General features: G+C 47.1%; 1 protein-coding gene across 1 annotated transcript; it reads left to right on the top strand.

Annotated features, from left to right (window-relative positions):
- Positions 1-2175: 2175 nt before the first annotated feature.
- On the top strand, positions 2176-27137 carry LOC8034350 (serine/threonine-protein kinase RIO1). Its single transcript, XM_002408898.5, has 3 exons — positions 2176-2776; positions 11776-11971; positions 25027-27137. The coding sequence occupies exons 1-3, from the start codon at positions 2336-2338 to the stop codon at positions 26013-26015; spliced, it is 1626 nt and encodes a 541-aa protein (XP_002408942.3). The 5' UTR covers positions 2176-2335; the 3' UTR covers positions 26016-27137.
- Positions 27138-27974: the final 837 nt, after the last annotated feature.

Genomic DNA, 27974 nt, shown 5'->3' with positions numbered 1-27974 from the left:
CTTACGACGACGTAAGCTATAGTGTATCTATAGTGTATCCAGGACAGGGACTCTATAGGCTCCTTGCACATGACGTCATTTCCGATACCCTCCAGAGAAGAGGGGGAGAAGGAGCTCCCCTCTTATCAGGACCCTCCCAAACCCTCCTTTGTGCCTTCCGGATTTGCACAGGCGTCGCTATTCTCCTCCCAGAAGATTATAGAAGATTAACCCGTCACTCAAAATTCTTACAAAAGCAGCTTCCCTCTCCTCCTTTTACTTGGTGTGCAAATGTGTGCGATGTGACGTCAATGCAAGGAGCCTATAAAGGAACTTTGTCAATTGATATCCCGGCAAGATGGCTGGCACCTGTGACCTGTCTCCCGTTGGCTGGGAGCGCCTTAGTGCTGATAGCTTCTTTTTTTTTTTTTTTTTCTTGTTTTTGGGTGTTGGTTGGCGTGGGCTGCTGATCGGATGTGGGTGTTGTGTCGGTGTTAGGCTGGGACTCGTGTCCACCCGGCGTGATGATGCGGCACTCGTGTCCGGTCTGCGCTTGTGCTGGCCGATATTCGTTGGCGGGGAGCTGTCGGTGCTGGGCGTTCTTGTCTGGCGGATTTTACCCTCGAAATCTGTGCAACCCTCCCTTCCCCTTTTTGATATATATACATGTATATCTGTGTGTATGTATGTGTATATATGTGTATGTACATCTGTATCTACCATTCGCCTCCAGGTGGGTGGCAAGGGCACACACTGTGCATGGGCTCCCTGCCTTTCCTTGTCGCCTGCACGCCTGGTGTGAACTTCCTCGAGTGCAATAAAGAACTATTGAACTATTGAACTATTGATTTTCTTTTCTTTTTTTTTCTTGGGGGGGGGGGGGGGGGGTGTGGAGGGGGGAAGGGCCGGGGTCAAAATGCATATACATTTCATCGTTTCGGTTGGATTGGTTGGTTGGATTTCGCTGAAGCCTCATAAGTCTCCCCCTGACTAAGCTAGGGGTGACCACCCGTCCTGCGACTCGCGGGACTGTCCCGCAATGAGCGCTCGTGTCCCGCGTCCCGCGAAATGTCCCGCATTTTAAATTGTCGTAACATCCGGTACGCAAATTATGGCGCTTCCGTACAACGGGCCACGGGGACGCGCGGAGGTCGCTGATAAACGTGTGGATCTCGATGGTATGCCATTTTATATCCAGGCACTGCGGGAAGTGATGTCATTTTTGCAGGAGACTGACACGCATACGCCGCGTTGTGCCTCTCCCGTTGATGGCCAAATATTGCAAGCGAAAGTTGCTCGCCAAAAGTGGGAAAATAAACTATTGTAATTAGTTGCAAATCATACTGTGTCGTGCGAAAGAGTTGCTGTGGAATGCTTTTTTTTTTTTGTCAAGACGGCCACACAAGGCAAAAAAAACCTGCAACTCACAAATCTTGTGCAGGAGCATGCTAGTATAAGGGTAAGTATCGACAGGAAATAGTAGGCCGAAGAAGACTTACTGTTTCTTACTTCGGAGGTTTTCATTCATTGGGGCTGTTGCAGTCGATATTTATGTTTTCAACTTAGACACCTTTAATAAAATATTTAAAAATGCAATTAAACAAGGAATATATCATTCTGAGTGAAAATTATTTTACCTTAATTGTCGCAACACAATTTGCAGGTGTATAATATGCTTTCGGACAGCACAATTAGATTTCGGGCTGTGCGTGTTGGTGAATTACCTTTAATAATTTTTTCTTGAGGCGTGAAAATACCGTCCTCCTTTTACACTCCACTCCCCCCCCCCCCCCCCCACCCCCGGTCAGGGTGTCCCGCATGTCGCCGGCAGGAAGGTGGTGAACAACGGCGGTGCGGAGACGAGAGCAGACACCTGGCGAAACCAAAACCGAAACTACCCGAAAGTGTCCTGCTCCCAGAGTGCACCTGAACCGCTAGTGGCGCTTGCACAGGCTGTGTTCACCCAAATGGATCCGAGTCACTCCGGCGGATCGTATCACGTGACAGCACAGATTGAAAAACGCTGGACGCGGGTAGGTTTTAGAACGCCAAGGGTGCAAAACCCTTACCCTGGAGTAAGATCGAGTAAATTTTGGAACACGGCCACAGAGACGTGATCACTGGACGTGATTCACTGCTCTGACGTGTTGCCCATTGGTGCATCTATCACATCAGCATCTGTCTTTATCTGCTTTATCTGTCTAGCACAACTCGCAAGCGAAAACCACGAGGTGCGCCGTATGTAAGTTCTCTCTACATTTTGCTTACATTTGCCTTACTTTTCCGCAAAGTCAGGCTGTGCAGCTTCGTTTTTCATCAAAATTTGGCGTTAAAACCGTCGAAGTCGTCCGTCGGCATGGAAGCCGACGTCGTCCAGGGCCAATTCGACGACGCCGACAGCGCGGACGAAGCCGCCGAGCGCCTCAGATCCCTCACTTGCCAAGCTCGCCTCGGCGGAGCCGAGCAGAAGACGAGCAAGAGCAGCGACGACTTGGACGAAGAAGGCACCAACGACGACGATGACGACGACATGTTCGACGATTGGGACGACGACGAGTGCCGGTCGCTGCAGCACCCGGGCGGCAGTCACCCAAACGCCCAGGGCTCGAGCCTGTCCAAGTACCAGAACCAGTCGAAGCTGCTCTCCGGCAGGTACGGCAGCAAGATTAACCTGGAGCCGTACGGCGGGCCCCGCGTGCCGAGTGGCGCTGCCAACGTGCTGCACGAGGCGAACCGCAGGCAAGACTCGGACCGGGTCCGGCTGCGGGACAAGGGCGAGCGCGCCACGGCCGAACAGGTGATCACACTGCATCTATTCACCCGGTAGTGCCGCCCAGAAGTGTACGGGGTTTCGCCCGTGCGTCCGTACCTTTGACATCATACGCTAAAACAGCTAGGACGAAAACGAAGGGAGAACTGGACAGGACGCGGCCTAACTTTCAACTGAATGGTTTATTTCGATGACACAATTTTAAAAGCAGGCACACTTGGCAAAACACAAAGATATGGTCTTTGTTTTCTGTCAAGTGCCATGTCTTTGTGTCCTGCCAATTGTGCCTGCTTTTATATTTTTAAAATTGTGTCAGAAATAAACCATTCACTGGAAAGTTACGCTGCGTCCTGTCCAGTTCTCCCTTTGTTTTCGTCCTTGTTGTTTTGGTGTATTACACTACGATGCAAAACCAACTAGCCATCCTTAACTCTTGATAGCACTGCACGCAGCTTGTGCGATAGTGTTTTCGAAGAACTGTTGTATTCCGCCGTGGTAGCGTGTGCACAAAGGACACACAAAAATCGCATTGGGAGTGATCACTGCCGCACATTCGAAGGTCGGAATACAGTGCGAAGTTCGGTGACGGCTTTCGCGCAAACGAGAAAGAGTAGTTTCACGGCGTCATACACAAATATAAAACACCGCTCACAGTCAGTTGTTACAATTGGCTTGCTTTTCTCCATGCTGAAATGCTTCCAACCACATTTGGTGACTGCATGGATCTCTCGACCCCTCTGCCTTTTTGCCTTTATTGTGGATGGAAAATAGAAGCAGCAAAAACATGTCCTGACCGTAAAAAGGCAAGACGTCGCATCCGGTCGCTTTCTGATTGACTCAAGCGCGCACGTCGAGGGAAATAATTGGGTCCAGAGACATCGTCGTCCTCAGCGTGCAACTTTTTTCTGTACAAAAATAAGCAAAAACGCTCGTCCGACAACACTTTTTTTTCCAGTGTGAATGTACACTTAAAAGGGTGGGAGGAATCATGTTTGTCTTTTCACCCTTAGGCTAGGTGGCGCAAACTACCGCCCATTACAAAGGGTGAAGGCAATTCCGTCCGTCCGTCCAGTGTCGCACAATGAATCGCTCCCGAACGCACTTGCTGAGTGCCAATGGATGCCGCCGCTACATATGTTGTATCTAGTAAGAGTACCGACCTCAATCCGAAACTAGCACCTCATGTTTGACATAACAGGTGTGCGGTCGCTGCAACATTTATATTTGCGATGACGAAACCACTTGATTGGTTTAATTGATATTTACGAACGACACATGATTCAGCCGTAAGCTTGCAACTGAACAATTGCACAAAGTAACGAAAGGCGAGCAATCTTTCAGTTCCCATAACTGTTTACAGTGGAGAAAACAGCGTTGATCTAATCAAACAGCAGCTTGCTCAGTTTTAAAGGGGCCCTGCAATGACTTTTTTACTACTTTTTAATTTGCACCGAACCTGAGCGCACTGAAAGTAGTAACTTAATGAAACTTTTCTTTTCTCGAATTTCGCTTTATTTTAAAAGTTGTATGCAAATCAAAATTACAAAAACAAGCAAAAAATAACCTCCTTCATGACGTCCTTGGTTGCTGGAGTGGCCGTGAACTAGAGGAGGGCTAGTGAGCTCAGTGAGCGCTCACGGCTGCCGCACTCCGTGTCAACGGCTCGAGAGGGCGCCACTAGAGCATGTTCTGGCTAGGCTGTATGAAGCGGGCAGCCAGGGCGGCTCGCATTGCATTTGCTGCGCGATCAAACACTAATTTGCATGACTCTTCATTGGCCACAAATGACAGGAAACACGGGGTAAAGATCAGTTTAGAATGGGAGCCACTTCGCGCCGCCATACCGCGAAACGGCCAAACAGCCAGACAAAGCTGCTCGCCGAAGGCCTTCGGAATGCTCGTAGCCGGTCGGATCCTCCAGTCCCTACGACCGCAGCGCGGCCGCGTACATCCGGGACCTTTCTGTGTCAGCGCCTGATCCCACTACTCCTTTCTAGTATGCGCCGCCTTTTACACTGCTTGGTGGCGGGTATGTTGACGGGTCACTTCTTTTTTCCGTGCTTTATAAACTGCATTCGTTTCTCCTCTGATCTAAAACACTGAACAAAATCTACTTATATAAATAATTGAAACGGTTCGCGCCACTCATCTTTTGTATTTCGACCCAAAAGAAGCTTTTAGCGGCTCTGACCAGTAGTAAGCCCAGGACCAAAAGACGTCACATATCGCATGCTTTCGGTACCGCGGGTCACCCCCGTCGGTGGAGGAGGTTTCCGCGTCGTCCGGTTAAAATACGACGCACTGATATTTAGTTACTCTCTCCGTGCCCGCTGGCTTGCCCAAACCCCAAGAGACGTGGAAACCGCAAAAAAGGTAGACGCTTAAATATGATTGCAGGGCCCCTTGAAGTGTGCACCACTGAATGGATAGAGTTTCAGACTGGTCCATTGGAATCTCCAGCACGTTTCGTGGCACCTTTGATTTTGATCTTTTGCCGAATACATCCGGGTCAGCCTTTGTTCCTAAGGAGCAGAGAGATTAAGAGCTTTTTCAAAGAAAGAACTAGGGTGGGGTGTAAAATAACTGGTGTAGGTAAATGTTAAATGTGGTGATTTTATCCAGACACGGTTAAAATTGCCATGTTTAGCTTTCTTGGCTGCTAATAAGACTCTTCACAGGGTCTGCTGGGCGAGCTTTATCGACAAAGGTCCTCTCGTGAGCCCACAATTGGCCGCGTTTTGGCAACGACCTTGTCCGGAACCTTTCTTTACTCGTTTGTAGATTTTGGCGACTGTTACGGCAACAAAACTATCAAAATTATGGGTTGTCGATTGCTTCCTTCATGAAATAACACTCAATTCAAGCTCGTGCTCAATCCTGTCTCTCGCGAAATGCAATTTCTAGCAAGAAATCCACTTTTGTTTTTTTGGTTCCTCTTTGCGCGAACGGCAGCTCGTAGCAGACAAAGCCCGGTCGTCTGCTGTTCCACCTCGCCTTGGTGACGCATGAGGGCACTGCATTTTTGCGCAAGCTCGATTTTCTCAGTACAGCGAGTGCAGGCATGCGTGGAGTACTGGAACAAACTCGGAGTGCATCTACTCGCGGAGTGCCGGCCGAAACAAACCCTCTCCACGCCGCGAGTGGGCATGCGTGGACTGTTTTGTGCATTATGCCGCGTAGTCTCTCTTCCCCCATTTTTAGAGGATGTTACAGAGTGGTTATACCGTAATCATGTTTGGTTTCATACCGCAATCATCTTTAGATGTTTTTTTATTTTCTTTTCCAATTTTTTTGTCTTTTATATACAAGGGTGCCAACTTGATTGCTGACTAACCCTTTATTACCGAGGGTTTCAACAGTTTTCTTTGAAAAATTTGGGACCCCCGTCCAAATAAGTGTAATTAACTGACATCTTGTTTACAAATAAAAACACATTTTGACTTGAATTCCGTGGCCCCTTGTAAAGGTCAATTTTGACAACTGTGTCGAGATACCCAAGCCTGACAGAGTATCGCAATATTTTCGGTACATTGGAAAAATATTTCTCTGCTGAAATACTAATAGCTGTCTCTAATGTGTCTCGATACGCAGATACTTGAAAGTATCTCCGAAAGACTAGAGTGATTTAGTAGATGGTTCCAATGACCCTGTTAACGATGCTTGACACTTCGCCTTTGTGCCTGCGTACTGGGGGGGGTATCGGAGCGATCTGCCAAAGCCCTTTACTATCGCGATACTGCCCAGCCCCGCTTGAAAGCCATGTAGAGCGCCAGTTCGGTCGAGCTTGCATGCTCTCTTGACTTTTCAGCTTGTGACGCCATCGAATCAAAGTGCTCAGTGTAGAATGACTAGATTAACGGTTGTCACAGGATCATTATCAAAGCTTGTTCCTTGTTTTGCAAAGAGACAAACATGCACCTGCTGAACTGTTCATTTGCAAACCTTTAAATTGTGTTTAGACCGAGCTCTCACGCTGCCGAGATATGCCACAGCTCATGCTTTTTGCAAACGTGAGGTGGTCCAGAAAATGACTGATGTCAAGCGGATGATACAAGCTAGCGAAGTCAAATCAGCACTGAGAGCTAAAGTCCCTGGTTAAAATTCATGCTCTACGTTTCTTACAAGTACCGATAAGCACTGTAGTGCAAACGTTCTGGACTTGCGATGAATGAGTGCTGCATCGCCAATAGACGACTTGCATAAACCCCTGCATGCAACACTGCGCGCATTGCACTCTGTGATCTAGTTGGCCAGGGAGGAGACTGGTATGGTTTCGGTTTCGATCGGTATGTCGACAAGAGATCATACACAGCGTATCTCATGTTTTCTGGTCCTGAAAGCGTCATTTTTGGTCTCTACACTAACCTAAATGGCCAGACCTCGAAGCTTTAGCACAAGCCAGTGACGTATAACTTGTCTTAACAGATGCTTGTTGTACTTTTGTACCCGAGCCTTTCTGTTAGCGTTTCGAGTTATGTGAATGAGCTGGGAATCTCGACGCTGCGAAGCTCGGGGATCTTGCTTGTGTGCGAGTCAACAAGCTGTAACAATTAATAAGTATGCACACATCGAGCTCGCACCTTTACGTTAGTGTTGCTGCTCAGGAAGTTTGTTTGTTTTGTGCGTCCCTAGACAAAATATAACTTTTCAAATACTGTTTTCCTTAATACGACTGAGTATGCGAGGTAAAACTCGGAGGCGCCATTGAAAAGCTCGAATCGAATACACTTCTTATTTCCTATCTGTACTGACCCGCAGCACTGCATGAAGCGAAGTCCTTACCCGCTTGCATACCACTAATATTCAACATTGCATGTGCGCATAAAGTTATCCTGCAATCCTATAGGCACATTTAACCATTCAAACCATTTTAAGAAAGCAAAAGTCGAGCACCTGTGTGAAGAGTGTCGCACTGTTCGCCGGATGGGCGTAATTGAGCCCCTATGCGGTGCGCCCAACCAACGAAATTATTCAAAGCGCATTTGATGGTTGCTAATGGCCATAATATTTGTTATGTGTTTGCTTTCTTCCTGACTGAGTATGCCGAGATAATTTCAGACACACCGTTCAGACACAGATCTTCGGCATCAGTAAGAGCTCGTCCAAAAAGGCTTAGCAAGGAAGGAGTAGGGGACGCTTGTTAGGGCCTCCGTCGTAGCTAGCCAATCTCAGCGTTTGCGAAAACTTAATCTCCTTTCAGCATAAAATTTGAGTGGGATATATATGATGACAGGAGGAAGACATCATATAGTAACTTTTGTGCAGTGGTGAGGTCGAATTTATTGCGTTTCCTTAAAAGTTCATGCGTCAATGCTGGGCTCAACTTTGATACTCCTGTGAGGATGCGGCTTGCTTTTCGCCCAATGAAGTAACAAGAAGCGAATGTTTGGCAAACAAAATACATATAAGGCTCAAGGTGACCGAATTTCAGTTGTAGTTCACTGGTACTAGTCGGGATTATTTAAATTGAGCTGAAAGATGCACTCGTCAAGTGAGGTGACTAAGCCACGTCTTACTACGTTTGCATGCACACGCACAATATCCGCGGGTTTGGGAACCAATGATAGCGCCTCGGTCTTTGTTTTTTATCGCTCGAGATGAGTGTCTTGTGCATTCGTAAAAGGTCAGATAATCGAAAACATAAGCAGCGCATTCGGTCACGGCGTGATGGCATGAAATGAAGCTGCTCAATCGAAACTGAAACTGAGTGGCCAACTAGTTCCCAGAGTGCACTGCGTGGTATTTCGCTGCGATGGGGCGCTTTGATTTTGCAAGAAGTCTATTGCTTTCAAGGACCTCTCGTGGAATGGACAGTTTGCATTGGCTCATTTGATGCTGCTTGCAAAACAAACACAATCTCATTAAGGGTCTTTACTGAGAGCGTGACTATTCGGTTTCGGCTCTGGGGGCTCGCGGAGCGCTATGTCACTTGGCACATCCTTATCGTTGGATTGACTGGCATAGCTTACAGCATTGGCCGCGATCTATTTAAAAGTGAAAGCACGGCGCGCGGCGGTGAAACATTGCACGCTGCCATGGCATCACTACGTACGTCGTGCATCTGTTGCCTCTCATAGGTTCCATTCTTCGTGCAGCATGTCCGACAGAAATCACACACACCATTGTCTGGGTGACGGGGAAATCTCACTGTTGGGCCAGAGCGATCTCGGCGACAAATGCTTGCCGCCGTCCGTGCGAGCTCGAGAAAAAACAAGAAATGCTCCGGCTTGAAAGGGTATTCCGGCAATTCTTTGAGCTAACGCAACTTTGTTTTCAGAATCGCTATTCATTACTCTTTCTGGTATGCTATTTAGTATAGCAAAATTCAGAATAGTTATTGTGAAATCAGCAATTCAAAATGATGCCGAAACCAACATTCAGATATGCCCGCGCTTTTCAGTGCCTCGACATCGGAGGAAGGCAGGCTTGCAGGTTGGGCAGGCAGTTTAGAAATTAATTATGCCGAGCATTTGTTTTGTCTTGCTGCGCGGGTGCTGGAGCCAGCTTCCAAAGCATTCATTTGACAGAATGAAACTGCCTACCCTTGACGTCACTTTTTCATTGTGCCAGTAGAGACTTTAACTTCAAAAGACACGGTGAGGAACAAAATTGTAAATTCAATAACTTTGGCAAGATTCAAAATTTCAGGTAAATCGGGGACTATGAAGAAAATGTTGGAGTACCCCTTTAAGATGGTGATTCTGGTGTCGCCATTTTGTTCAGCTGATTGAAAATAAATCTAGCGAAGCTGTTCTGTCGAATTTATTTACACAAATGTGCAAATACTTCGATATTTAGGCTTCTCGTCGTGGTCTTAAAATTGAGATTGGAGAAACCCATAGTATGTCCAACCATACATTTTGTCACTTCTTTCTTCTAAATATTGTTAATCCTAAATTGCCTAAAACTGCACTCCAAGCAGTCAAAGCATTCATAATTCTCTATTTTATTAAAATCTCCAGTGCACTCGGGGAAAAATCTAAAGGCCATTTGTCTTTTGTTCTGCATCAACTTTTTGACCGGTTTTTAATTTGCACCGAATCTGAGTGCACTGAATTTAGTAACGTAGTGAAAGTTTTCTCAAAATTCGCTTTATCTTACACAAGTTATAGGCAAATTAAATTTGCATAAAGAAGCAACAAATAACCTTCTCCATGACGTCCCTGGTCCTGGCTTATTATGTGGCCAATGGTTGAAGCGAAGCGACTGGCCAATCGGCTGCGGCTTATGTTGATGGTCTCTTCCCCCACAGCCACATGCTAAGCCATGGCTCGTTGCTTGCTTCAGCCGTCCACCTAGCTTGCCGGCACGAATTTTCCCGGTCTGTCGAAGTTGGAGCTCCGAATCCTCGATAGAAGTGTGGAGCTGGGAGTAGTATCGTACGACGACACTCCTCGTAACTGTCCGGAGCACGCTAGTGAAGCCTCTCGGCAGCAACTCGACGACGCTTAAGTTCCGGGCAAGTTCTGGGTGGTCTCCTGTGGTGCGAGACCACAGGAGACAAATTCATACTTTCGCTTCTTGCAAAAATTTGTCGCCGGCATCATGCGTCGTCTGCTAGGATCCAGGGGGGTGCCTGCACCTGCCTGTGCCGCCTATTTCACTGCTTGGTGGCGGGTATGTCGGCGGGTCGTCGCGCATTTCCATTACGGTTTCCACCACATATACTTTGTATTTCCACAAAAAAAAAAGAAGAAGCTTTTAGCGGCTCTGGCCAGTCACAAGGCAGGAGCTGACCGGGACCAACGTCGCCACAAATTCGTCATAAGCCACTCGCGTTCAGCACCACAAGGAGTCCCCATTGGAGGAGGAGGTTTCTGCGTCGTCCGGTTAAAATATAACGCACTGATATTTAGTGACTCCCCGTGCCAGCTGGGTTGCCCGAACCATAAGAGATGTAGAAACAGCAAAAAAGGTAGACGCTCAAATAGGATTGCAGGGCCAGGGTGTCTACCAACCGGGAATTCTCAGGGGTTTTGAGTAGTCTGGGAAAACTCAGAAAATTTGTGCTTCTATCAAAGAAAATTAGCCCCGGGCCGACGCCGTCGCTGATGGTGCCGTCTGAAGCGCTTCGTACGGCTTGCAAGTGACCTCTTCGACCGGTTCAATGGCCGCCGCTGCGCCCCCCCTTCCCCCCTGTACCCTCCCCTTGTGTTCTCGCGTGTTTCCCAGATTGTAGCCTCGTCAAAGGTGGCAGAAAACATTGCACGCCGAAAGAGCCGATGCATTGAGGAATCAACAGAAAATGTGCCGCCGACGCTTTGAAGCAGCTTGAGCTAAAAAAAACACAACAAAGTCTTGGCTGATGCCGAGATGGAGGTGTTCCTCTTTCAAACTGAAATAAACTCTAGAGCAGTGAAATACTGGGGAATTGTGCGTGAGCTGAGAACATGGCAGTACATTTTTACCTTTTTTTTTAAATATTTTATTTGCTGTGAATTTTACTAACCACTCCGTTCTGTTTTCTTTTTGAATCCTATAAAAGTTACTCGTTACCATTCAGACTGTATTATGTTTTTTTTTTACTTTATAACATGCCGTTTAGAGAGTGACAGCATCTGGCAACATGGTGTCAGCCCATCTTGACCTTGTTCTGTGTTACTCGGGGAATTTTGCAAAAGGACTCGGGGGAATTCGAAAATGCCAACTTGGTAGACACCCTAAGGGCCCTTTTACATTGTACCATAAGGTAGGGTCATAGCCTTCATGGCTGGACAATTGGGAAGAGAGTGTGAGATCACGCACTGCCACGATTGGCCAGCGCCACGCGGTACTGGTGACAATTGCGGCGATCAGCTATTTGGCCGACTTTCTCACCGAGTGTCCAACCTATACCCTATTTACACGGACACACTTAACTGCAGTTGCGTGTAACCACAGTTACCACGCTATACATACCCACACAACTTTCTGTGGCCGTGCGGTCGAGGCTGCACACGCCCCGGGTAGAAATGGAGGGAGGGATTGTACACCCAGTTTCCGGATCTTTGGCCCCACGCACCGCTCACACACGGGGCCGGGTGCAGGTGCTGGACCGCAACACCCGCATCATCCTGTTCAAGCTGCTCAACAAGGGCGTGGTGGGGCAGATCAACGGCTGCGTGAGCACGGGCAAGGAGGCCAACGTGTACCACGCGACGGCGGCTGATGGCACGGACCGGGCCATCAAGGTCTACAAGACCTCCATCCTCGTCTTCAAGGACAGAGATCGCTACGTCACGGGTGAGGCACACCTTGTGGCTTCCTTGACACCTCCTGTACTCGTGCCTTCTGTGGCAATCAAAGCCACGGGATTGAGTGTTGATCAAACTCTTCACTTCCGAAATGCTGCAGAAAGTTGAGTGTAGGCAACAAGGGGTATATGCGGGCAGGCGGCGAAGTGGTAGCTGCTGCTGCTTGCAGAGTACTGGTGGTTGCAGCGGGTGGTGACGTACACTCCCGGAAAGTGTTAGCTGTTGCAACGGACGTTGATAGTTGCTCCCAGAAGGTGCCTTGTGCACTGCAGTCTCGGTTGACACCGATGGCACTGCTGTGTATCTGTTGATCTTGGTGCCGATGCCAGACCGCAAGACCGCATACTGTCTGCACTCGTATGGTGTAGGAGGTTTTGCCTCATCGGGGTTCCCCGGACCCATCTTGGCACTTCCTTAATTGTGAACCCAAACAGTCATTTTTTGTGAAGGTGCGTAAAGTGGAGATGTGCTGACAGCTCTGAATGCATTGCTCGTGTTGCACCTGTTTTTTCACTGTTGTCTAACTTTGAACGAAGGCGTCCACCAAACATCAAATTGGCAGGAGTCTCTTTCGTCCTAGCATGAGGTGTGTTCCCGGAGGAGGAGTGTTGAAGCGTTACCTGTATGTTTTCCCAGTTTGCCCCCTTCTTTAGTGCTTTCTTAAGGGAGTGCACCAAACATTCTGCCAGCCCAGCTCCCGGACGAAGGCTTTGAATTTGGCAGATGTCAGCTGAGGTCCGTTGTCGGAGACAATGGTATTAGGATAACCAAACCTAGAAACAAGCAATGGTGTCGGCACTAGTTGTGTGTTTCATGATGGATACTTCTGGCCATTTAGAATGAGCATCAACAACGACAAGAAACATGCGTTGTCGAAAAAGTCCAGTAAAATCAATGTGCACACAATTCCAAGGTGCTGTAAAGAAGGAGTTGCTCGGGTCATTTTGTTGTTCCTGACATGACTTGCACCTCTTTATTTATTTTTATTTACAATATACTATGGGCCATTTGCAGGCCCAAGCGGGGTGGGACAGTATAGAGTGAACTGTGGACGATTTACAACCATTAACGTTCATATCGCGAGGCAATAAACCCCAATGTAAACTAGCACAGTGACAGAAGCGATCAACAAATAGCCGGCGCCATAACCACTGTGGAACCAGAATAATGATAAAATAGGGCACCATGGGATGACTCGTGACAATTTTTAAAGCACTAACAAAAACCAAAGAAGTATATGCTATAAACAATGGCTTGTAAGGATTTGTGCGAGCGCAACACATTTATAAGTGTAAAGGACAGGCGTCGGCGAATTGTACAACTGTGGCGCATTGAACGTCCCCACTGTAATGTTGGAGGTGTAGAAAAGGGGAAGGATTCCCTTAGATTGGAACAACTACGTACTGGCGTTTATTCGTTAGTTGGTAGCCATCTTGGAGAGTGTTACATTTGCCAGACCAAGCCAGATTTATGGCTAGATTCCACTACAGTAGACACTACATTTATCCCCCTGAGAAAATATTTTCGACAAGACTGCAACACTAAAAGTATGCTGAAAATGTCCGACTGGTAGAAGAGTTCTCTTTAACACCATTTATCCCCTGAGAAAATAAGACTCAAAGTTCTAGTTCGCTCTGATACATTCCGTTAACTTGCAATGTTTCTTTGAAAAAAAAATTCCTTATCAACATTTTGTTAGAAAAGTTTTCTACACTGCAAAGTCCAAAAGATGACGAGGAGCACGACAAACTCTTGTCGGATAACGGCGCCCAGCACTGTTTGGTTGGGTCACTGGCGGTGCAGATGGGGCCAGAGATGAGCGATGGTCTAAAGAGATGCGATTGCCGGGGTTGGATGAAGGGGGCCCTGGGTCTTTGATGTCCAGTTCTTCTCGTCGACGCAAGATCTATGAACCTCAATGACTGTGTAGGGCTTGGGGTCGCAGAACGGAGTGAACTTGTTACGCTGCTCCTGTCTGCAGATTACAAGTTTACCGGGAACAAACTTGTGATGCTGAGTGTGTCGCCATGCATCAGCAAATTTTTTGTTGTGTCTTTTCCTGGATTCGTCGTTTTTTTGTGCCTTGATGTGAGTAGGGCTACTGTTGTCTGGGTCGGGGATTACCGGAAGTAGGTTGCACACTGTGCGCTTGAAGAGGAGCTCAAACGGTGAAGTTCCTGTAGAGCCATGTGGGGTGGAGCGGTAGGCTAGCAAGAAGGATTGTAGCTCGTCCGTCCAGTCCTTGCCTCCAATTCTGCTTGTCAAGACTAGCTTGTTGAGCGTTTTCATAAATCTCTCTACTTCACCGTTTGCCTCGGGCCAAAGTGGCGTGACACTGTAGTGTTTGAATCCGAATTCTTCAGCGAATCTTGAGAAGTCTTCGCTGTGAAATGGAGGACCATTGTCAGTCTTTTGCACTGTTGGAATGCTGAACTGGGGAAAAATGACACATAGTTTGCTGATGACATCTGGTGCGGCAAGTGTTTGCAGAATGTTTACTACTGGGTATTTTGAGTGGTCGTCGATGAGGACCATTGCATACTTGCCATCAGAAAATGGTCCAGCGAAGTCTAGAGACAAACCAAGTCCAAGGACACTCCGGTAGTTTGGACGCAGGCAGTGGATCGCGGTGGTGTTCAGGTGTTGCCGCCTGGCAGGCAATGCAGCTCTTCACAATACTGTCCACGAGCTTGTCTACCCCAGGGAACCAGACTTTGCTTTGCAGCAGTTGTTTTATTGACAATTCCTTGGTGCCCCTTGCGTGCAAGGTGGACTGCCTTATGCTGTAGGTTGGTAGGTATCACAATCCACGTCCCTTGCAGGATCAGTCCTTCTCTGGACACGCTGAGTTCTCTCATTACTCGGGAGGATGGACGGAGGAGTTTATCCTTCCAGTCATTTTTGTCGAGTTGCGACAGTTGCAAGTCTTTGGTCACCTTGGTCAGCGGGGGGTCTGCCTTGGTTTCCTTTAAGACATTTTCCAAGGTCGTGGCACATGGTAAGCTGTGCTGTATCATGCAGGCCACATAGTCTTCTGACATCTTTACAAGGGTGCGAAGCCTGCCTTTCTTTTCAGGTGGGGTCTGTGGTGGATGTCGAGACAAGTAATCGCTGGGATTAGTTGACCCCTTGGTGTGCCCGATGTCGAAGCTGTATGGCTGAAGTTGAAGTGCCAGACGTTCGATCCTCGCTGACGGAGAAGAACGTGGGTTTGACAGGATGTTGACGAGCGGTTTGTGGTCAGTGAGCACTCGATAGTTGGTGCCGAACAAGTAGATCTGGAAGTGCTCGATGCCCCAGACCACAGCCAACGTCTCTCGTTCTATCTGAGAGTACTGCGTTTCCACAGCCGTCAAGGCTCGGCTTTCGTAGGCAACTACCCTAGTTCCAGCTGCAGAGGACTGGGCGAGAATTGCACCAAGACCATGTGGTGCAGCATCAACGATTAGATCTGTGCTCTTCTAGGGGTCGAAATAGGCTAGAGTAGTAGAGTTCGAGAGCATGCCTTTGAGCTCGTCGAATGCTCTTTGTTCAACGCTGGTCCAAGTCCATAAAGTTCCTTTGATGGTTAGCTGGTGCAACGGTTGAGTCAGGTTTGCGAGGTTGGGTAGGAAGCGTCCGCAGTACTTAAACATCCCTAGGAGACTCCGGACTTCATTGGAGTTCTGGAGAGCTGTCACCTTCATCAGATCTGGTTGTACTCCAGCACTCAAGAAGACGTGTCCAAAAAAAGTGAGCCGCTCTTGAAAGAAGCTACACTTCTTGGAAGCTACACCCTTGCTCAGACGCTTTAACGTTGCCTCAAGGGCTTTGTCGTGGTCTTCCTTGGTCGTGCCGTAAACCAGGATATCATCACCAACGTTAAGCACGTTGGGAATGCTGCCGAGGACTTGTCGTATGGTGTCTTAAAATACTTCTGCTGCTGAGTTGATACCAAAATTCAGACGTTTGTACCTGAAGAGTCCGGCGTGTGTCGAGAAAGTTTTTATTGGCCGGGAGTCTTCGTGCAACTCAGGCTGGTGGTACCCTTCCTTGAGGTCGAGTTTGGAGAACACCGTTGCTTCGTTGAGTGCTGAGAGGATGTCGTCAACTGTTGGCGTGACGTGCCGCTCGCGGCAGATCGCCTTGTTGGCGCATCGCATGTCTACGCACATCTGCAAAGCTTCCTGGTCGTGTGGCTTGGGCACTAGAACAACTGGAGACACCCACGGTGTTGGCCCTTCGGTTTTCTCAATGATGTAGAGTGCTAGCAGTCTAGTCAGTTCTGCCTCTAGTGGTTTCCCCATAACAAAAGGGATGCAACGGTGTGGTTGTGCGACTGGTGGCACACTGTCATTCACATGCAGGCGCACCTGTTGGTCTCGAAGGCATCCAACTCCCTTGAAAAGCGGGGGGTACTGTTGCTGAATATTGTTTGCCGTCAAGATGTCTTCGACATTGTAGGTGATGTGGAGTAAACCCAGACGTGAGGCTGCAGAAAAACTCAGAAGGGGTGGATGGTCACCGTTGATAACGAAGATTTCGTCTGTGCCTTCCTGAGCTTTGTATTTCATGGTCACAGACAGTTTGCCAAGCACTAGCAGTGGGGACGTTGCACTGTATGCCAAAAGTTTTGCACCTGTTTGCTCCAAGCTGTGGCGGAACCCGAGTTTCGTCAGGTCGCTTGATCCCACGGTTGACGCAGTAGCTCCTGTATCAAGGGTGAATTCTACTGGCGTGCCGTTGACCTCCACGATCACTCGCAGTGACCTCGAGATGTCACGTCAAGTGTCAGTTGCGAATGTGTACTCGTCGCTGTCCGAGCCAGGATTCTTGCGTATAGCACGGACGGCGACTGGAGCCGACCGACATACTTTGGAGAAGTGGCCAACCTTCTGGCATGACCTGCAGGACTTGCCTCTGGCTGGGCAGCTGGATCGACCACCGTCGTGCGGCCACGATCCTCCACAGTTGTAGCATGTAGCATCCGGGTGCTGACGAGGTGAATTATCACGAGGCTGTGATGGGGTTTTCTGGTAGCGCTTGGATGGGTGGTGGTGCAAAGACCGCTTGACGTTCGCTGCTATCGCTGCCACTGTGTTCTCGCTTGGCTGCTGTTCCTGGCTTCCTTGTTCCATCAAGGTGACGTTGTGCTCCACTTCCTCAAATAACCTGCCCTGTTTGAGGATTCCCTCCAAGTCGAGGTCATGCTGCATGGCATAGCGGCGAAGGCGTGAAGATGTCGTAGACAGCAGGATCCGATTTTTTATTTCCGTGTCTGAATTGGCGAAGGCGCAGTGTCGCGCTAGCTGTCGTAGTTTGGCATAAAATGAGTCAAGGGACTCTCCTTCTACTTGCCTGGCTTGCCGGAAACAGTAGGCCTCGAAGGTTGTGCTGACCCTTGGAGCAAAGTAGGCGTCCAGCTTCTTGCGTGCTGCGGTGTAGAGCGGGCTTTCGCCAGGGGTGCTTGAGACAGATGACGCTGTTGCCGCAGGTGCGATCGCAGGAGGTTCAAGAAGCGCGCAGTAGATGTCATGGACTTCCTCCCCGATGTAGTGCAACAGCAAAACGGTCTTACAGGCGTCGCTTGTGGTGCTGCAGGCCACCACAAAGTTCTCGAAGCGTCTCACCCACTTCAACCACTCGGTGCCGACGTTATTGGCGTCAGTGGCACGCGCGTTGAAGAAGGAAAACAGTGGGGAGCTTGCTGTGCTCCATCCTGTCAAACAAGATGTCCATTGTTGGGTGTGGAGGGGTCCGTGCGGTTCAAAATCACTGTTGGGCGATTCTTGCGTTGTTCTAACGCATCTTCGTCGCCATTGTAATGTTGGAGGTGTAGAAAAAGGGAAGGATTCCCTTGGATTGGAACATTTACATACTGACGTTCATTCCTTAGTTGGTAGCCATCTTGTAAAGTGTTAGAGTTGCCAGACCAAGCCAGATTTATGGCTAGATTCCACTACAGTAGACACTACATCCACTTGGTAAAATGTTTTAGTCATCTGCTGTTCTAGGAAAAAAATAATATTTAAACACATTGGACAATGATTGAAAGATGACACAAATTGTTTATTCTTGTGGAGTGGTTGAACGGAGGGAGCAAGTATGTGGAAGGGTCGATACCAGTCTGCCTGATCACAATACAAAAGCAAAAGCTTTAATCTAGATAGTTTACATTGGGACTGAATATTAGGCAATGACAACATTTGAGAAATAGAATTGGTCCTTTTGTATATGCCATATATGAAACGTAAACTCTGGTTTTGAATATGTTCAGTTTTAGATGGGTTGATCCCATACCGGATTGGCTTATTCTAACACTGGTCTAATCAGAGTTATGTATGCAGTCAACCTTGTTGATGCTTGTGCCAGTTAAAGTTTCCTCGTTATAAAACAAAGTTTTATAACGAGCTAAAGCTACGTGTGAGCATTACACCCAAGTACTTTATGTGGTTGCCCCTGGAAACTATAGAGCTATTAAAAAGATGGTCATAAATTAGGTGGCTTCTCTTCTTAGTGAAGGTAATACAGGCAGTTTTTTGAAGATCAAGTTTCATTGGGCACTTCTCATCCCAACCAGAGACTACAGGAAGCGTTATTGAGCATAGCTTGATCCTCAAATCTTTCAACTTTACAGTAGAAAAAGTAAGCATGGGCAAACAGCCTGATTTTAATCCTTCGATCAATGTCCTTAACAGTATATAAACAAGAAATAATAACGAGCCTAAACTGGTTCCTGGGGGACTCGAGAAAAAAACATCCAAATGGTGAGAATGAGTACTGTCAATTTCCACATATTACTTTCTGTTGCTTAAGTGTAAGCAGTGTATTGAACTCCGGCTGCTCTTAACTTGACAAGTTCATGCCGGGGAGGTATGCAGAGGCAGTAGAGACAAGAAGGCCAGTAAAGGATGAGAAAAAAGGAAGATACATTTACAACACAAGAAGAACGGAAAGGAAAAAAAATAATTAGAAGTAGTGTCAGGCAAACATTATGAACATCTACGTCTTAGATATAAAAAATAACCTATACCGTCAATAGGTCCCAGTTTGAGTGGTAAGTCCTTGGTCGAGTCACTCAGGAACACTTCCTGGGCCGGTTTTCTCGAAGCGATGGTAAACCCATTTTGGTAAACCACGGTGCCTAGGAAGGAAAAAGTACCTAGACACTGTAATACACGGCTGGATATAGAATGACAAAAATTATTTTTGATTGGGCACTAAGATGCGCCATCTATCAGTGAAACAAGCCAGTCACTTTGTTTATTCTCTTTTTCCGCTGGTTCTTATCGATCTAGTATGGTATTTTAAGTCAAAATATAGTAATGTTGTACTTGAAGACCAATTTATTTGCTTCCGATGGTACGAAGAAATTTTAGCTACTATGCTAGAGTTTGCCAACGGATATCCGAAAATGTAAGAAACATTTCCTTCACTATGTTTCGCCATAAACAACGCATAACCTTCCCGTGTGCCTTCCAGTCTGGCATCGCCAGTGCTGTAGTCTCGTTTTGTTTCCTTGCGACGCACGTTTCTGCGATTAATTTAATTGGGTTGTGGGAATATTTATACGGCGTGTAGTTGGTCAGCCATTTTAAAGTTGCGACGAGTCACACGCTGTAGATGAGCAATTTAGCCAGTGCAGTACAACCGCTAGCCTGGGGTCTTTAACGTGCACCACGCAGTAGTGATGCACGACCGCACGCCGGTACGATGCTCATCCAGATCGAAACGGGCAGGGGTGGGGCTCGAACCCAGGATCCCTGGGTTCTGCAGCGGTTTCTGCGATTCCTGCTGATCTCAAGTGTTTGCCCTCTTTTCCATTTGCCCAACCGATCCACCGGTGACAAGGAGCTGAGCTTCTTGTCACCGCTGAATTGCTGGCCACCGGGGATATGTAGAAACCTCGATGCTGTCGGCATACTGTTGGCGCACTGCGAACAAAAAAACAGTACAATGTCCCAGCTGTTCACCCGGAACGAAGACTTTATCGAGGATAACCCCCTTCGCAAAGTAATCGCTGCTCACGAGTTGGCGTGCATAGTGTAACAAATTAAACGTGTTAATATAAATATATACCAACACTCGTTCGCAAAACATTTTTTTACTCACCAGAAAAACACTTGCAAGGCTTATGTACCGTCATATGTCTTGGATCCCGGACTGCTGAAGAGTGATGCGTTCGCGGAATGCTGCCGTCGGTTAATTTAGTAGTCCTTCTAAATTACCGCTTTGCCCGACGTGCTAATAGGTTGATGGTGCTTCATTAATATAACAAAAGGAATCGAAATGAATGTTCAGAAGAACCAAGAACTACTAGCCCCCATTTAAGCGACATCGCGGCCATTTTGCTTGTAGGTACTGCTCCTCCCTGGGCGCCCCTGCTCTTCCAGTCATGTGACCTAGAATTCCCTCTTCTAGGGACAATAGTTAACTTTAACCCACAGTTCGCGTTCGAGAAAACGGGCCCTGGTGGTTGGTGGCTGAGTGCTCAGTGTTTGGATGTCGGACTTGCGAAGCGATGTACCAGGCCGAGTCCCGTTCCTCGGGGCGTAGCCGAGGCTTGCTCGGTGCGTCGCCGAGACCGGATGCTCCAGCCAGTTCGAAAAATGCCCACCGCTTCCGCTCTTTGAGCCCACCGTTTCACTTCTTCTTTTTCCACCTAGTGGCACACCCGTGAAAACGAGGAATGCGTCATAGGGCATCAAAGGCCGTCGAAAAATTGATGAGACCGCATCGGCTTGCCCTTTATCGTTAATAACGCCGGGCAGATCATGCGCAGTTCTAATAAGCTGAAGGATTGTAGAGCGACTGCATCGGAAACCATGCTGGGAGTCGCTGAAAAGTGTATGGTTTTCGGGGTAATCGGTAATGTGCTTGTTCACTGTGTGCTCGAGGAGCTTGAAAGGAATGCATGCTAGAGGTGTGGTGCAACGATTTTTGGACTTTATTAATTGCGGAAATTAATCTGCGTCACCTATGGAACGAAGAAGTGAAAGATATATTTTTTTTGAATGCTAGTTTTTATTTAAAAAAATTAGACAAATATAATGTCAAAGTGCCTCTCAACTCTCCACGTTGCCTTTCGAGTGACATACTGTGGGGGATCACATGGTTTCCCCGTGGGTTCTCTCTTTGGAGACCCCAGCCACTTCCTCCGCGATTATCGACTTTTAATGAATTAGCACCGTCGAAAGTCATGGTAAGCGATCGACACAAAAGTCTGTTCGCCACGGCGTTGACGTCGAATGTAGCAGCGGAGGGGGACAGGCTTTGCTCACTTCCGCGTATCCTTCAGAGACGCTGTCACCATAGTTTTCGTAACCGCCACATGCAACTGCAGATCGGCAAAAAATTTGTTTCTTTCTTTGTGATTACACAGCTGAACAGCAGTTTTTCGGGGCAAGGCGACACGTTTCTGGGTCGCTTGTGCTTGGATAAACAATATGAAAAATGCAAACTGCCAATTCCTTCAACATTAAAATCGTTGCACTACCCCTTTTACAGGGGTGGTTCAGCTGTGCCAGTTGTGCCATTTTGATAAATACCCCTTTGCCTGCACGTTCCTGCTCCTAAAGACGCAAATTGCGCCAAACTGCGCTGGTCAATCCGTAAATGAATCCTTTTTTTTTTTTTTTTTGTATGAATGACGTTTTTGGTTGGCAGCTTGGTGGGAGTGGCGTTTTTGACTCGGAATGTTCTATCATAAATAAGATGGGTGTCTTACGCTGAGTTCTTTTCTTTATAAATTACTGTATGAAATGCAGATTTTTGTGACGCACGCACGCACGCGGTTTTATTTGGTTTCAGGCAACGAGGTGCTGTCATATTTTGTATTTTGCTTCAGATTTTTATATTTTGTGGCGCATGTTCCAAGAAGAACAATCCTTTTTATTTTAATGTCCTGACATGTTTAGTTTCTGACAAAAAAAATCTCAAAGCAGCGCGAAAGAATGCCAAGGTTCTGATGATTGTCGTGTGTGGCGTTTTATTAGAGCGCAGCTCTTAAGGCCCGTTCACACTCTTGCGACCGAGTAGACCGAGAGAGACCAGACCAGTTTTTAAGCCTCTTGCAATGTCTTAGGACCAGCACTGCTGCAGCTCATCCGGTCTTAAGAAGTCGCAAAAGGCTTAAAAACCGGTCTGGTCTCTCTCGGTCGTACTCGGTTGCAAGGGTGTGAACGGCGCATTAGGCGCCCATTTCCGGCTTGAGCGGCGTCGCCGTCGGCGTAACCGCGCGGTGCATTATGGGTAAACTTTCCCTCTAAATTTAGCGGAAAACTTTACTTGCTAAATCTACCAGAAAATTTTCCCCGCTAAATCTAGCGGAAAAAATTTCCCCGCTAAATGTAGCGGAAAAATTTCCCCGCTAACTTTAGTGGAAAATTTCTCCCTAAATTGGAGGCGAGCTGGAGAGGAGGAGGGGCATAGCCTCCTCTCCGTACCTTCCCCTCCTCCTCCTCAAGAGCTGCGTTCTAATCCGGTGTTATATGGGATTGTAAACGGCTTTCATTTTTTTTTTATCACTCTCAATCTCAAAGTATTCAAAATAATTTTTTAGTGTGATATATGTGCAAGTGCGTAAAACGACAGTATATCTACTATTTATTATTCGACGCCTCCAATCTTTTTAAAAATCCCCAAACATGCCTCCGTGAACAACTTTGTCCTAAATTGTGGATGTTTTTTATTGAGTCTGCTATGTTCAGCGTTGCTTTTAAAATAATACCATGTGTAGAACCTTTCATTGCCTTCCAAATTAAAGAATGACCTACAAAACCGTTTTCCGCGGCAGAAGAGGTATCCTCCTTGCCACCCAGAAAGGAGGAAACCCCTTCTCCTTTCCACGGAGACTAGCTTCCGGACCCGCCCTTTTCAGGAGAGGAGGAGGAAGGAGTGCGAGAGGGGAGGGAGCGAAGGTCGTTGGGGAGCACTTTCCTACCCTGCGGAAAATGGTTTCGTAAGTCGGCCTTTAAGCAAAGTTTGTGCCTTTATCATGTATGAGTACTGAGAAATAAATTATGAAACGAAGAATGTTTCCACTTTTCGTTCAATTTCAGCGCGCTGTACAAAAAGAACATTTTATTTTTTTGTTAATTTGTTTTGCGTTGCGTTTTTTTTACACTCTCGTCTTACCCAGAATACATTCCGTTAGAGGTAGAGGCACTGGTTTTCAGTTTTAAGCCTCTAAATATGCTAAAAAATTGTTTGATTCTGTTATCAACATGAATTTCGCATTAAAAATATAAAAAATTGCATTTAAAAATATAAGTTTCCAGTAGGAAGTGCATGTTACTCCAATGTCTTACAATATTATATTTTGATATTTCTAATGTAGTATAGATTATGTAGCGCATAGGTCGTCTTGACTATCGGCTACAAAATGTACGGAGCATGGAGAAGTGGGAGCAGAGCATGCTCGTCTTTCATCAGAATTGCGCCAGTGACGCGGTAGTTGAGGTGTTCGATATCGGTTGTCATGGCGAAAACAAATACACGACATGTAGCAGGCGGCAATGTCCCGGTCCCCTGGTTCCACCGTGTAGATAAGGGCCCCTGCTGGCATTGAAGACCGCTACAAAGACTGCCTCAATCGCGTGATTGAACTGCTTTTGCTGCTTGTGTTTTCATTGACAGCAGCAGAGAGGACAGTGGATGATGTTAGACCATTTGATTTGAGCTCCTGCAGCTACGTTTCGTCTCAGAGTTCCGGAATATCGACGGTGGCTCGTCGGAGAGCATAGTTTAGCTTTCTAGGCTGTCCTTAACCCGCTGCACACATTTTATGTCTGCATCGAGCTGTGAAAGCCGCGGCAGGGGAGAAGTTAGATCAGTGCTATGACAAACCAAGGTCTTCTATGGAGCAGCTTCTCTGATTAATTTGACGTCACAGAAGCGTACTTGCCAACAAACCGAAAGAAGCAAGTGTCAGCTAGAGAGTTACAGAACTGATAGTGGTGAATATGTGGCACACTTTGAATATTTAGGATTTTTCGAAATCATTGTATGATTTGATATAGCCCCTTTCATTCTCATAGTCACACAAATTCCAAGTTGAGCATTTAAATTTATGCACTTTAGACATTTGTGAAAAAACCTTTCTTTTGTACTTCTGAAGAGCATCTTAGTGGCTACATTTAAATTTATCATAATTAGCCACATGCTGAGTAGTTCTTAAAGGAAATATTTTGATCATTTTTTAGACATTTTTACCATGGTAAGGATGGAACGCTTGTCCCAGTGCCTTTGTCATTGCTCTCGTGTCGGTCGCTCCAAACGCAACTAGTGCAACTTTCTGAACCAGGCTTCAAGCTGTCGGTGGCGATAGGAGGTGTTGGTACCCCCTGCCCTGGAAGCTAGGATGCCTCTCTGACACTTGCGCTATGGTTTGCCATCGTACCAGCTTCTAGAAATAACTGGTAGTATATAAATGGTTTTGGGTTTGCAGGACCTCTTTTGTTTCATGGGCTAAGTACACCTGCTCCTTCAGACGAAGATGTTTGAGCTCAAGGATGCATAGAGAATGAAATGATGGAAAGGACCTGGTGGAGTCAGATTTGGCACTTAAGGCTTGGTTGAGTTGAGCAAAGTCCCAAAATATATGCTTTCTTGTGCCAAGTTTTGGTATAGTATTTTATCATAATAATTTATATTTTTCCTAAATAATAAAGACACGATTGTCACGCTTAAGCGCTTTTGAGATGCACTTTAGACTAAAACACTGCTGAGCGATTGAATGCTTCCGACTGCAATCAACAGGCATATAACTGTCAAGACCTGGTACAATTATAGGAGTGTACGCTATTGGGTACAGTTTGGTTTCTAAAACTCTTTAGCACCCTGTTGCAGTTGCCTAGAATGGTTTTATTAAAGGTGGCTCTCAAACTGACGAAAACAGAGAGAAAATACCTGATTGCGGACTTCCTCAGCATTGTCATAGAGTTCTCCCGACTTTTCTAAATGTTTGGTTTCATGGACACATGCCAGGACGATACTGGCCGTATGAAATCATAGAGATGGCTTTGGTCGAAGATTCTAACCTCAGGGTGTCCCCACTTCTCGCAGGAGAGTTCCGGTTCCGCAATGGCTATTGTAGCAGCAACCCCCGCAAGATGGTGCGTACCTGGGCCGAGAAGGAGATGCGCAACCTGTCGCGCATCTACGCTGCGGGACTTCCCTGCCCGAAGCCCGTGGTCCTTCGGAGCCACGTCCTGGTGATGAACTTTGTGGGCAAAGACGGCTGGCCCGCACCGAAGCTCAAGGACGTCCCGATGAGCGCCTCCAAGAGCCGGGAGCTTTACCTGGACTGCGTGGTGATGATGCGCAGGCTGTTCCACGATTGCCGCCTCGTCCACGCCGACCTGAGCGAGTACAACCTGCTCTACCATGAGGGCAAGGTTGTCCTCATTGATGTGTCCCAATCCGTGGAGCACGACCACCCCAACGCGCTGGAGTTCCTCCGCAAGGACTGCACCAACATCACGGACTTCTTCGGCAGGAAGGATGTGCGAACCATGAGCGTGCGGCAGCTCTTCGACTTTGTTACGGATCCGACCGTCAACGAGGGCAATATGGACGCGTATTTGGAGCGAGCCAGCGAGGAGGCGGGGCTTCGGGAATCTGGAGGGATGGACGTGGTGGAGGAGGAGGTCTTTAAGAGGGCCTTCATCCCACAGAGGTTGGACCAGGTGGTTGACTTTGAGAAGGACGTGGCCAGGGTGCAGGGGCATAAGGAGGAAGTGCTGTACCACACAGTCACGGGCATGAAGTCGGATCTGTCTGGTCCGGCCGAGAAGCCGTCGCTCCTGGAGGGTTCTGAAAGTTCCGAAGGTTCCCAAGATGAAGGGAGCAGTTGCGAGGAGGCAGACGACGATGAAACGGACGAGAAGACGTCCAAGTTTGCAAATGCTGCGAGGCCCAAAGGCGAGACGGCCGACGAGAGGAAGGAAAGGAAGAAGGCCGTGAAAGATGCCAAGAAGGAGAAGAGGCAAACGAAGTTGCCGAAGCACGTCAAAAAGCGGAAAGAGAAGCAGGGAAAGGCACGCAAGAAATAAGTTCCCGGCTCTCTCCGTGAGTGTCATGACACTGTGACTGGGATTGCAACCAGCAGGTTTTAGAGTTTGTGCTGGGCAACTGTCTTGGATGCCTAACAGCAAGTGCAGTGCTTTAGGAGCACTGTTTACCTGCTGCTACAGTTTTCGCATTATTTTTATCTTTGTTTGCGCATATATATATGTGTGGCCGGTGAACATCTTGTAACTGTCACTCGCTACTTCAGCACCATCGTCTTTTCCGAAATCTCGCATAGTTCTAAAAACCTGTCCTCATCCTATGTTTTGTAGGTCTAGCGGAGATGTTAGGCCTGACCACTCTGTTTAGAGTAATCCCAGAGTTTGTGCCCGAGTTCCCCGAGATTGGTTTCTTTTAGAGCGCAACTCTTGGGCGCCTGTCAGCGTAATCGCCCCGCTTAATTTAGCGGGAAATTCAGTCGGTGTTAAGGTCACGTTACGTCGATTTTCCTGCTAAATCTAGCGGAAAAGGTTCATGGGTGACATGACATGAAGTCATGTGACGTCATATCCCCCAAATGTTTAGCAGGGAAACTGAATTGGTGTCGAGGGTATGTGACGTCATTTCCCACGCTAAATTTAGCAGGGAAACTGAATTGTTGTTGAGGTGATGTGACTTCTATTTTCCCGCGAAATCTAGCGGAGAAATTGATTTTGTTCGTGGGTGACGTGACGCAATGTCATATGACGTCATTTTCCCTGCTAAATTTAGTGGGGAAACTGAATTGGTGATGAGGTCATGTGACATTATTTTCCCCACTAAATTTAGTGGGGAAACTGAATTGGTGTTGATGTCGGGAGGGGAGGAGAGGAGGGTACAGAAGAAAAGGAAGGGCATACCCTCACCTCTGTATCCTCCCCTCCTCCTCAAGAGCTGAGCTCTAATTTCGCATTACAGAGATTTGTAAAAAATTTTTTTTCTGCCACTTAGTTTTGGGGTGTAAATCAAAGTTCGGAATGTTTCTGACAAGATTCAATCCATTTGGGACAATCCTCGTGCTTTGAAAGATGTTCCCTCGGTATATATCTTAAAGGGCCCTTGAAAAGAAAAAAACAAAAATTTCTTAAACAATTTGTTTTTTTTTTGTTTAATTATTTTTTTCTTGACAGTTTTAAGAAAATTTATTTCTTGACACGTGTGTCAAAAAATAAATTTTACGCAAAAACCAAAATTAATCTTGAGAGCAATATTGACGGCGATAGATTTATTTGAAATTCTGCGCGCAACGTCCATGACATCAGGGAATGGTCATTCGCTCCTTCCACTTCAAAAGGAAGGCGAAGCCAATCCACCTCTCCCCCACGCGCCCGAAAGGCTGAGAGAGAAAACATGTTGAAAGGAGGTGACTACCGACTAAATCGCGTATCACACCATTAATATTGTTCTAAAAGTTTTTATTTTATGTGATAAAAATAATAAATAATAAAAATTATTTTAATTTTTATTATTTATTAAAAATTTGTTTAATAAAATATTATTTATTTATTAAAATTAGTTTAATAAAACATTTTTTGTTTGCTTTCAGGGGCCCTTTAAGTGATTTTAAACGATTTGCTTATAGCATGTGTTGGAGTTAGGAATAAGCCATCCCGTGGGAGGGACGAGACAGGTTTTATTATCCTGCTGTGGCAGGTTTTGGTTACAACTATGGTGCCTGGAACACGTGTCCCACCGGTGTCTTTGCCGTTTCCTAAAGAGTGCTCCCTCCGCCCCGTGACATGTCCCTCCTGTCGGTGTCTGAGCGGTTCTGGTGTACCTAGCAGTATGTCGCTCTTCAGCTTGACACAGAAGCAGCCAGGAATCTGCAACGACGGCAACACTCCCTCATACTTTTTGCCGGGACTTCCAGCACAAAATGTCCTGCATCATGGCAGCTTCCATGTGTTACTTCGGGATCGCTTTTGACGGGCGGGAGGGGACGCTAAGCTCATCGTTCAAAGACG

This window comes from Ixodes scapularis, unplaced genomic scaffold (genome assembly GCF_016920785.2).
Source record: "Ixodes scapularis isolate PalLabHiFi unplaced genomic scaffold, ASM1692078v2 PGA_scaffold3__209_contigs__length_174095766, whole genome shotgun sequence".
Classification (NCBI taxonomy): Eukaryota; Metazoa; Arthropoda; class Arachnida; order Ixodida; family Ixodidae; genus Ixodes; species Ixodes scapularis.
This window is presented reverse-complemented; position numbering and strand designations above follow the sequence as displayed.